Below are 12,334 nucleotides of genomic sequence, written 5' to 3'. Positions count from 1 at the left end.
ATTTACTGTACAAAAGTCATTGCATATTAATTCAACTTGCTTCATAAAAATGTACTTTTGCAGAAGTACTAAAATGTTTAAAAAACCCCCATGAGTTACAGTTTTTTTGTGATCTGCTGGGTTTTTCAAAATTCCAGTGCAGCAGGAGTCTTTAAAAACAGAAAAAAGTTTTGCAGGTAGGGAAACAAATATAAACAAACACGCTGAAACCCTAATCTGTTAAGAGATATCCTAAACTTCTGTCTATTTCACACAGTCAAACTGAAATGCAAAATGCATCTTAGAATATGCTGTAGTAAATTCAATATATAAACTTGAAAACATGATCATTGATTTCCATCCTACCTCATACTGAGTGAGATCAAAGACTCTACTAGTCATTACCAGATGCCTAGAACAGAACAAAAAGCCTGGGCTAATTGATAATTTTACTGGCTACTCTTTGAACCGTCTAGATCTAGATCTCAGAATTTTTCCAGGAAACAGTCAGCAGCGTCATATAAGATGATTGTCTAGACTGAAAATACTGCCTTCTATTAAGGATAAAAACAGACTCAACCACAACACATACAATAACATATTAGTGATGAAAAAAAAAATCAGTGACCAGTTAACACTGAAAATAATCCTGAACACACCAAATTAATATACAGCAGAAACTGTTTCTATTACCAGTATAAGCATTTAGGTGAAGGGTTTGAAGCATTTGACAGCTATTTAAAAATAATTGAACTTTTCTGGGGTTATCATACACCAAGTAAAACTGGAAATTTTAAGAAGCAGAAAGTGAACTCTATGTAAGTGACCACTATCTCAAGTCCTCTATCAGAGGCAGGTTTTGCAAAGTTGTAATTTGCAGCAGGGAGACTGACTGAGGTATGAGATGACACTCTACAAAACATTATAGATAAACTGTGATATTTTCCAAATTGACATAAACTAAAAAATTTTTAACTGAGCCCATCCAATCACTTCTTCCTGACAGAGAAGGACAGTGCTAAGGTACCATCAGTTTCTACCTGTATGCTTTGCCTGTTTAAATTACTTAAACTGATAAAATGTAGAAAAGGCACTTTTAATTAAGAAATTAATTTCAAAAAACTCTGCTGGTGTTTATACAGAGATTCTATATTGCATGATGAAACTACACATTTTTCCAGATTTCCAGTGTAACTGTTGCATGAAAAAGATACATGTAGGGAAGATGAAACTGTTCCATGTTTTGAAAAAAAATAAAATAAAGTGGTGCCATGACAGCCTTTCTACATGTCTGAATAAGAAGACGGTGAGTGATACACTTACCGTATAAAAGATCGAAGATTGGAATTAAGATCTGGTAACAGAAAAGAAGTTTTAAAAGAAAACCAGTATGAAAATGGTTCTAGAAAATAAGTTAGTAGAAATGCAATGGGAAGTCCTCTACTAAGTGTTAGAGGACCAAACAATAAGTATCTTCAAGACCATTCGCAGTAGCTCAAATTACTAATCTGTGATATTGACTATTAACATTTCTTTTTAAAATATTGTTAGCAAAAAAATAAGCATCATCTTATACACAAGACACTGTAATGTATCAAAATCAAAACTTTTAGTTAGTTACACAAACCTTTACTAGCTTTATCCAAATGCTGAAAATCCTCAACAAAATTCAGGACATCCTGATAGCTTTCCTCACACACTTCTACAAGAAAATGAAGTAACGTTGTTTTCTGGTCTGCCGACTTTGTGTCCTTCAGCTGAGCAGGGGGAAAAAAAGAAATGTAAAAACACTGAGAAAAATTTTATTTATGGCCATTTTAATAATTGATATATATTAGTAATTATTCATCTGAGAAAGAAAAGAAACTATTAGAGTAGTGCATTTTGTTTTAAGACAGGAATGGGCTGTTTTATTTCACCCCCTTGCTAAAAATTCCTAGAAAGGTCACACTAAGTATTTTTTCATTCCATGCAATATTTGTGTCCAGTATTCAAAGCTAGTACATATATTTCTTTTTAAAATGGAATTATTTCAACAATATTTACAGGTATATTTATAAAACTGTGAATAAGCACATGAAAGTGCAAAAAAGAAAAATCAAAGTTAAATCAGCAAAATCTAACTATACCTAATGCACGTATCCACTGATTACATTATTTCCTTCTTCATGTATAAAATTAACTCTAGCCTAAAATTATTTATGTAGTGAAAACTATACAACCTCAACATGCACAAGTTCCTGTTATCAATTCTCAATACAGTAAATAAGAATTCATAGGTCTCTTTGTTTAAAAATACTGACTTCAACAATTCTTAAGCGTAAACCTTTCTTTCTGGACTCTTTATACATACAAAATTATTTTCAAGCCTGGCCACTTTAAAACTTGCAGCTACTTGTGTAAAAACACTAAGTTTTACACTAACTTGTGTAAAAACACTAACACTAACTAACTAACAGTTCACAGATGACAGATACTTCTGTTATAGTCTTTCAAATGAGGTCTACTTTTAAATCAAAGACATCTTATAAATAGAAAATGACATCACATATGAAAGTGTTTATTCACTACTTAAGAACTAGTTCTGCATAAAAAAAATTAGCAGGACAAGTATACAAGCATGTAGACACAAAGTAAACAGGAGTAAAAAAGGGCTGCCACAATTACATAAAGACTTGTCCATCTGAATATCACGGCACCAAGTCCTTAACACAGTATTGAAAAGTCTGTTCATTTCCAAAGATCAAAATGCTACTGTGCTGAGATATACTCTCCCAGAGCATGCATGATTTCCTTCAGAAAAGTGGATTAATAACACAGTTTTCCAAATAAACAGGAAACGGAACACATGTATATCAAAACCCAAAAATATATTCTAGGAACCTTACTGTATGCAATGTTATAAAATATGTTACTTCTGTGGTAATGGGAACCTCAATGAAAGATGTTTCAATAACACCACAAAAAATTTCTACAATGTGACACTGCGGTACATGTAATAAACACACTGTGATATATAACAATAGATAGCTATAAAAATTAGCCTGTGTTATAGACATGCATCAGTAATTAATGAAGGATTAACTATTAGCACATCAATATTGTATCTCCTAAGATCAGTCATGGCTGCTCTCTGATGTAAAAGAACTAATAGTCATTCATCCCATACTCTCATTATCTATATACATCAATTCCTTCTCCTATATCTCATACTCCATGGTTATCTTAAAAATCTTCATATCCTAGATCTTAATAAATTATTTCTCCAAGATAAATTCTGACTTTTGATCCTGCTCTGCAATGTGCTTATATCAATTGGCTTCACATTCTTTTAATAAATATGTTTGTTCTCCTGTGCATTAAAAATACAGCGAATATAACCACACCTAGAACAGATTCTTGTAAAATCATACTTAAGTAAATGCACCTAATTGGATTAAGAACCTTTAGTACCTTCCTTCTGAATATGTTCCTCAACAAATTGTATTTTTAACTCAATCACTTCATCTACATTGTATTAACTCTAGGTGGATGACTCATGCTTAATGCTTACTTTAGACTAGGGAAAGAACATAACTAATTCTTTATGAATATTTATGTCATAGGTATCACATTCAACACTCAGTGAAAGAATTATTCTGAAATACGGCAGAGTAAGGGTGATTAGTTTACTGAATGTAGAAGTTAACATATTGTGCTTTCCCTTGTGCAAAAAGATAAAGAAAGAAAGACAAAGAATACACACAAAGTTTCAAATAATTCCTTCCTCATAAGAACTATATGTGCACTGTGAAGATTGTTCAGTAATCTCCCAGAGAGTACAGGAAAAAAAAACCAAAACACTAAATACAGGAAAGGTAGCTACCATTAGAATGGATTATAAATTAACACTCAGCAAAGTATAGACACCTTCTTGTATATACCTTTTACAAAAGTTGAAAGAGTGCAAATTGAAGAAAAATCAGAAGAAGCAAGAAACTAATGAAACTGAGCAACATAAGAGAATCACGTAAGGAGCAAATTCATGTCCAAAAGAAAACATAACTGTACTAAAACATACTAAAATGTAATAGATGCCTTAGAAGAGCTCAGACATGTTAAAATTACAAAACTACTCTGATCACAGTGATTGGGTCCTTACACAACCTTATTTAGTTTGGGTTTTTTATTACTTCCTTAAAATAGAATAACTTAAAAGTGATTAAATGCAAACCAGTTTTACAGTGACTATTCATGGATTATCTGTACTGTTCAAACTATCAACTAATGTCAATAATAAGGAAAAAAATAGTAAGCAAATAATTAACTGCAGGAAAAAAAATCTAAATCAGAGTATTTATGCAGTATAATAAAAAAAACAAAAAAGTGAATGTAATACTTAACATGGACATTTCAAAACTCACTTTACATAGCGAGCTGAGATTATATCCAAAGGTCTGTGCATTCCGAGAACCTGCATTCATGTAGTTTCCCATTAACAATACCAGTTCCAGTAGCTTGCTAAAGCTTTTACTCTTCTTTATCTCTTCACAGGCAGCACTGACAGCCATGATGTCAGGTTTGATGTTGTTCACCTGCTCCTCAAACTGAAGCTTAAAAAGAATAGCACTGAGCCGTGGCCGTAGTCTCTTCACGTTGCTCATCTGATTGAAAAGAAATAGAAGATTTCCTTTAAAATTCATGGTACACTTTGGCACTGTACAAATGCATACGCTCTGAAATGATTTATTGGTGTGACAGGCTTGAAGAAGCAATATATCTGCTATAACTGATAGCAAATGAATGAATGAATGAGAGACACTTGGATAAGCAACTGAAATCCCATCTTGTGGTTAATAGGAACTGCCCCCATCCTTTCCAAATAACTAGTATGTGTAAGCAATAAAAGATAAAGTGTCATCATATATCACATCTGTCAACTCATATACCAAATCCTATAAAACTAATCCAAGTTTATGACCCAGTAGTTGCAAAGGAATGAAAGAAGTTCACAAATTTTGTATAATTCTGGATGTACCAAAACAAGACAAATCTCATTTTCTGGTGCAAATATTTGAAAGCTGACGTCAATAAGAGCCAATGATAAACTTGCAGGAAAATAACAGTTTTGAAAAAAATCTTTGAAACACTTAATATAGTATACACTAATATATACCAATGTTCATACCCCCTACACTCCTGTATACTAACCTAATACAGTTCATTAGTTGCAGCTGAATGCTTCCAGGAAAACAGCTTCTGTGGATCACATACAAAAGACTTGGCTTTTCCTATGGCTTACTGGTTATGTATTTTCAACAGAAATTTTGACCTTCTTATATACTAGGTCACTGAATTCTCACTCCAGACATACTTTGCACATTGCTTACTATACCCACAGAAGGAACACTAAAAAATTATTCAGTGAGCTGCTTATCTTATTTTTCCCTATCCCTGTTTTCTCATCAATTTCATTAATTCCACAAGATCTCCTTCCTCATACTTGTCTTCTTCCCTCTGAAAGCAAGGTTCAAGACAATAATTTCTTTACAATTCCCAGAATCTTAAACTAAGTTTTTACTTTTTTTCTTAATAAGGAATACATTGTTTCCAGCTATCAGTACTTCTTGATGCAAGAAAGAAGCAATAATATTTGCACTTTTCCTACAAAGCAGTAGGCTTCATATAATGGCCTTAAACTTTTGCCTTTAAATTGGACATACCCCTCTCCAAACCACAGTGATACCTAAGGGTTTTACAGACTATTTCTCAACACAGATCTAGTCTACCAATGTGAAAATTCCTCTGACAGTGCAGCATTCATAAATCATAAGGCACTGATTATCCCCTGAGACTCAGTGTAAAGGATAATGGTGACACTCCATTCATTTTCAGTGTGAAGTGAAACTGAAGGCTGTCTCATCCAAAGGGTTTGATATAGAAGCAGAAGAGGATGGAATTTAAAATCTATTTTATTGGTTTTACTGTGACAGCAGAAGAAAATAAAATCAGGTAGAGATAACATTTTATATCACTAGGCCATTTCAGAAATGCCTGCATAGCTGTGCAGCCACATGATGATGTCTCATTGAAGTAAACACACCATTTGAATTTTAGTTCAGGTACAAAATCTTGATGTAAAATATGAAATCATTTCCACTAACCGTACTTTGGTTTTCATCATAGAGCAGATCACATAATCAGGATGTCTTTCAGATTAAACTAGGTTGAAAATCAACTGTTGTACTTTAATTGACTGACTGCCTTCAGCCTGGTGGGCAAGTAAAATACTTAAAATGTACACTTTGAACATTATTAGCTCAGTACCAACTGTAGGCAGATATTCTGTTCTTATACTACATGAAATAGTATCCAACAAGTGTGGTAAAATTCTTACTTAAGAATGGATAAATAAGGATAATGGCACTTGAATTTGAACGGGGCATTTCACAGCAAAATAGAAACAGAAATACCTAAATTCCACATGAAATTAACACAGTACTCTAACAACTTTATATCTAATTTAAGAATAACTACATAAAAGAATGTTAAGGTAGAGGACAGAAGCAAGCGTCATAAATTCATTCTCCAAGTTCTGCCAGGAAGAATCACTATTAACTCCTTTTCCTCAATTATCTTACTAAATTTATATACGTACTACTACATTTATATATGTACTACCACCTGTACTTCTCAGCATTTTGAGAACATCTTTTTAAGTTTTGTCCTAAAGCTAGCCAGAAAAAAAAACTGTGTCTAGACTAGGGAAAAAAACCCCACAACATTCCATTGAAATTATCCAGACTTTTAGTATTTAATACCCCACTCAGGGCTCAATAGAGATGATCGTTACTATTAAACCATAAAAACTACAAAAATTCAGTGTAAGTTGCATTGATTTTAAATGGTATTGAACTCATGATACTACTGATTCACCAGAAGATGTATCATTTGTTGACTCCTGGCTTTTCAGATAGGCAGATACTTGAAACTGAAATAACCAGGCACTTTAGACCACAAAGATATGTTGCACATGCATATCTGCATAAAAGGTGCAAAGTTTTCATCAGAACCATCTGAACTGCAAGAAATCTAGATGTCCAGTACATAAGTATGCAATTCTTAAAGCTGAATGCAGAAATATGTAATCTTAAAAATTAGAAACAGGAACACATGCCAGAAACACAAAAGAAATGCCACTGGGATTGTTATTATTTCTATTACTAGCATTATTGTTGTTGTTGAAAATGCCCTGAAATCCACGTACAATGCATGTTGTTGGTATTATTTTTTTATCTGTTTGCTAAGTCAAAAATTGAGAAGAGTTCCCTTAGCAACATATGACTTTTTTTGTGACATGTAATTCACAGTTATATTTACACTGTAAAATCCATACACCCTACCACATCAGGTGCTAAAGTGTTGCAATGCTGACCATCTTATGTTAAACACCCTATATTTTTTTATAATCAGCATATAAGGACATAAGTTTACGTCAGTCTTGATAATGGAATTCTGAAAACAAACAATCCAAATAATAAAACAGGAACTTGAATTAGAAACCTGTACATGTTAGAGAACTCAGTGCACAGGTAATAAATTGTACTACGTTTTAAGTAATAGTCCACAAGAAGAGTCTCACTATAAGCAAGTCCAAATGGGAACTGACTTATGAGTTGAGATACCCAGTAGCAGCTCTCACAGATCTCACATCCAACAGCAAAGACAGGTTTTCCTCTCAAATACAGCATAAATCACAAGACAACTACAAGAATGTGCAATCTGATATATGTGTACTCTCACTATCTTTTTCTCTTGATGTCAAGTAAAGGAAAGCATCTCAGAAGTTCCACTGACGCTACATTTTGATCACTGAAGGGGTTTCACTCCTGTCACAAGCTCATAGAAAAAACCACTGCAAGTGCTTCAGTTTCATAGCTCCTTTAAAAGGAGCAACAGTGCTGAGGCTGTCAGACCACCTGAAAATGTTCTCATCCAAAAACTGAAATAACAGTTACAGCCAAGCTGACTAAAGAGAGCAAACTGGAACACCATTCCCTGTGGATAATGTATGGCTTTCACCTCTGCAGCATCAGTGAACTCCTAAGAGTGCAGAGGTAAAAGAAGTGAGAATTCCTGACACTTATCTTTAAACCCAGGCACTTGAAAAGCAGGGAAAAAAAATCAAATAGGGAAGGACTGATACCTTAAGAGATATTTTATCATGTTTAAAGAAGATAAAAGAACATCCTGCTCAATTTGAAAAGGACAGCCAACATGCCTAAATCTTAGTGAAAAACAGCAGGATTCTGGAAAGATCAAACATTATTTCACAGTATGGGAAGTCAATTCACAATAAAAATCAGTATTTTTGTTGAAGTGTTTTTATGTATAAGTGGAAATAGTAACTCTTTCTTCACCTTTGAGATACTCTTTTTCCTCAAGGAAAGTATAATAAAGTCAAGAACTGCCAACATAAAATTAAAATTACTTAAGGGAAATTGAGTACATATATATACATATACACACACACACACACATATATATATATATATATATATATATGCAGGTATGCAAACAATTCAACTAATGACTTTTCAGCCTTATTAGCAACAATGGAGAGTATGTCCTGTTACTCTGCTTCTCCAGCCTGAATTATAAACAGTTTGAACTACTAAGTTTCTTGCAAATCAAATATTTTCCTAAAGGATATTCAGAGGAGAATAGAAGGCAGTGTACTATAAGTGACATGGGGACAACACCTATCAATTGCCACCTAGCTGAACACAGGCAGCCTTCTCTTGTCTTGTGGATGACAGTGCACTGATTCACAGTGCAGAAAATCCCTGGTACTGTTTTGGATTGCATTATGTTCAACAAAGACGGCCCAGCAAGGTCAGTGAACATATCTCAGAATTGCCAATGGGGGCTACAACACAGCTGTCAAAATAAGCTGAGCTTACAACCTTCAGGCTGAAATTCACAGGAAGGTAAGTTCTGTGAAAAGAAAGTAGTCCTTTTCTTTTGTCTTATCCAAAAAATACAATTAGATATACTGACATCTGCATCAGTATGAAATGCAGACAGCTTTTGTTATTCCAAGTTGAAACCAGACAATGATATTTTCCTAAAAAGGAATCTTCCAAGAAGGGGAGGGTCCAAATTTCCCAATTTCTTCTATTTTTAGCTGGCCTAACAGATGTCTGAAGGGCTATTTTCATTAAAAGACACATATGGAGCAGATGCTATCAGACTGAAAAGGTTTCCTCATGGGAAACCAAGCAAAGAGTTTAATATAGGTAAAAATCCTCTGTAAAACCTCTAATCCATACAGGCAGCAAAAATAAATTAATTAACACCAGAAGTCAAGGGCAGATGCCATTGAGGAATTTAAAAACAAATATTAGAGTATCAAGCCAAATGGAGAAAAGTTTCTAAAAGTAAACCAGATGTAACTGTACTGCAGATCAAAAAATCTGGTAAGCTTGACTTTAAAATAAATGCCTCATTTTCTGACTAGCTACTACTAGGAATCTACCTCTAATGAAAAGTCTGCTATAAGGAATATCCCAAAATAGAGGTCATGAAGACACATGATCAAGTGCTGGATGAGAATGTCTCAAAATCATGGCAGCACGTTTAGCACTTCCCGTTATGCTGAACCATCATAACAATTCCCACTTAAAAGTGGAACTTGATGTTACAGCTGATTCTGATGTCTTTGCTGTGACAGACATGACTTGCTTCAGAAAAGTTCAGGCTTCCAACCATTCGTATCTGGTATCATCTTCTCTACTGACCCAGCAAGGTGTGTTCCAGTTAATTTCCTCAGAAGGTAGATATGTGTCTATGATCATGACAGTACTGCTAATGAAAAAACACTCCACTGCAGAGCTTCTGTAGCCCTGTCAATAGCGACTGGGGAATTTTTATCCATATGGTTATTTAGTGTATTTGGAACCACAGTTAATCTGTGGCAAAAACATGTCTAACATGTCACATAAGTGAATGCTGCAGAAGACAGTTTGCATGACTTGGAGAAAGTTCCTCAGTTCTACAAAATGATCACAGGGAAAGCAAATCCTACAGCACTTGGAGCTCCACTGAGCTCTAATGTCTGAAGCTGGAAAGGTGAAATATCTGCATATTAATTTCAGGCTCTAGGAATTTAATAAGTACTGATCAGCCTCAAGGTTCTTTCAGCACAGCTGCCCTACACTAGCCAGTCATTTGGATACCTGACTCAATTTAGGTGGCTAAATTCCAAGAAATCCTTGAATTTGCTGAGTCAAAACAGCAGGATTATGGTCCTTACTCAACACAGAAGTGTTTTCCTTACGATATGTAAACCATGACATGAACATTAAAGGGTTGCTTACATTACTAGTGAAGAAAAACATCAAATCAGACTCAGGACAGGCTCTTGACAGAATGTGCAAAGTGAATGTCTGGAAGCAAAAGATGGGAACCCTTCAGAGAAATAACATTCCTGCTCTGAAGCTGTAGCAATATCTGCCAGGAAGAAAACTGAGATAGCCTATGTGTGGGCCAGAAAAAATAACAAGCACCCACTCAGCCATCTGAATTAATATCAGAAAAAAGACAAAAAGTTTTAAACTGTTCTTTAGATGAACTACACAAAATGGTTTTACCAGAACTAAACAGAGATAAGAGTAAGACCTGCTTGTACTGAAGCATTTACAGGAGCACTCATCTATAATATGGCATCACAAAGGAAGTAATATAAGCCAATCCAATGGCAATTGCAAACAGTCAGATTAGTGCAGATCATTCACGATGGCCATTTTCAGAAGGTATTTCTGTAGCCTTGCTCTCCACCCTTACCTAGGTTCAAGGTTTGAAAGACATTAACATTACAGGAGTTAAGGATGTTGTCCTTTGCAACAGCATAGGTAACTTGACTGCAATTTGCCATAAAGATTTTTTAACTCTCACAGATGACATATAATAGAAATTTTGGCATAATTTTTGGCAACACTCCTGGAAAGGCTGGAAATACTGACAGAGAACACTGACAAGGCAGAGAAGCAGATACACATGACATCTAGAAGACACAGAAGATAAGGTTTGCAGATAGAAATTAACACAATCAAAATATCTCACAGCCCAGATGCACGTCAGCACTTCAGAATTTTAAACAGACTGAAATATCACTAGGTATGGCTCTGTCCAAGCATCAAGTGCTATGAAAGGCAGAGTACGCTTCTGCAGAAACAGTGATAGTATGATATTTTCCAGACAACAGTGAAAAAACATTAATACATTTTGAGTTATCCTTAACGAGAACATACAGGTGAAACTATCAGCTGAATATGGAATTGATCAATTTAAGTGTCTGCTGAATTATTTAAGACAAACTAGCCTTCATCAGGCCTCATTCTAATCTTCAATTTACTCTAGTGAAATCTTTTCCTTTGGTACGAACTCATTAAAAACACATCCATCAGTGAACAAGCTGTGAAGCCACATGAGGATTGCTTGCCAAATTCTATTTGGGTTAGCTGTCAGTGAATTTCACAAGGTCTGAACATTAATTATTTCTGAAACAATATTTTGTAATTCCCTCAATTTTATCTTTGAGCAAATATAAGTGAACATAGAAAAAATCTGTTTCCTTTTTTTTTTCACTACCAGACAATATGGGAACATCTTTCTGAATGTCTCAGATTACAAGAAAAGAAAGACAGCAGGAGCTATCACACGTGGCTCTTGAGACGTATTCTCATATGTAAGATGCTAGTACACTTGCATACACCTGAGGTCAAGTGTGTACCAATAGCATCCTGTCAAGCATCAGAAACTTTTCACATTAGAAGTGTTTATAAACAACATCCAAACTTTGATTTCTTAAATGGAATTGCATTTATAGATTTCAAACCATATAACAAATTTAATATGGACCAGGACCATTTAATACCACTAAGGATTACAGGCGCTGATGAGGCTACATAAAATCCTAGAATTTTTTTGAATTTTTGGAAGGAATCTTAAAAATCATCTAGTTCCAACTCTCCTGCCATGGGCAGGGACACCTTCCACCAGACCAGGTTGCTCTGAGCCTCATTCAACCTATCTTTGAAAATTTCCAGGGATGGGACATCCACATTCTCCGGGCAACCTGTTCCATTCATCTCATGTTGGAATTTACTGCTGGATTCAACTATATGCATGCAGCATTATCAATTCAGAACTACTTTTTGGAATGGTTCCTAGTGCAATAAACAGGTAAAATATGTTGGCATGAGTAGGCCTGAAGCCTTAGCATTGCTGTGTGGGCAAAAGAGGGAGGGAGGCAGATGTGTGGTGCTGTGAATTTGGGGAACTACAGTTACAGGATACTGGGGGGAGGTGCAGC

General features: G+C 34.8%; 1 protein-coding gene across 1 annotated transcript in view; it reads right to left on the bottom strand.

Moving 5' to 3' along the window:
* DIAPH3 (diaphanous related formin 3) overlaps positions 1-12,334 on the bottom strand; it is a 205,032-nt gene that overhangs the window by 94,204 nt on the left and 98,494 nt on the right. The window contains exons 21-22 of the mRNA XM_041407327.1: positions 4,383-4,622; positions 1,607-1,736 (exon numbers count right to left, since the gene is read on the bottom strand). Coding sequence (XP_041263261.1) covers positions 1,607-1,736; positions 4,383-4,622 — 370 coding nt within the window. The remainder of the gene's footprint in view (positions 1-1,606; positions 1,737-4,382; positions 4,623-12,334) is intronic.

Source organism: Onychostruthus taczanowskii, unplaced genomic scaffold (assembly GCF_017590055.1).
Source record: "Onychostruthus taczanowskii isolate IOZ18803 unplaced genomic scaffold, ASM1759005v1 scaffold26, whole genome shotgun sequence".
Lineage (NCBI taxonomy): Eukaryota > Metazoa > Chordata > Aves > Passeriformes > Passeridae > Onychostruthus > Onychostruthus taczanowskii.
This window is presented reverse-complemented; position numbering and strand designations above follow the sequence as displayed.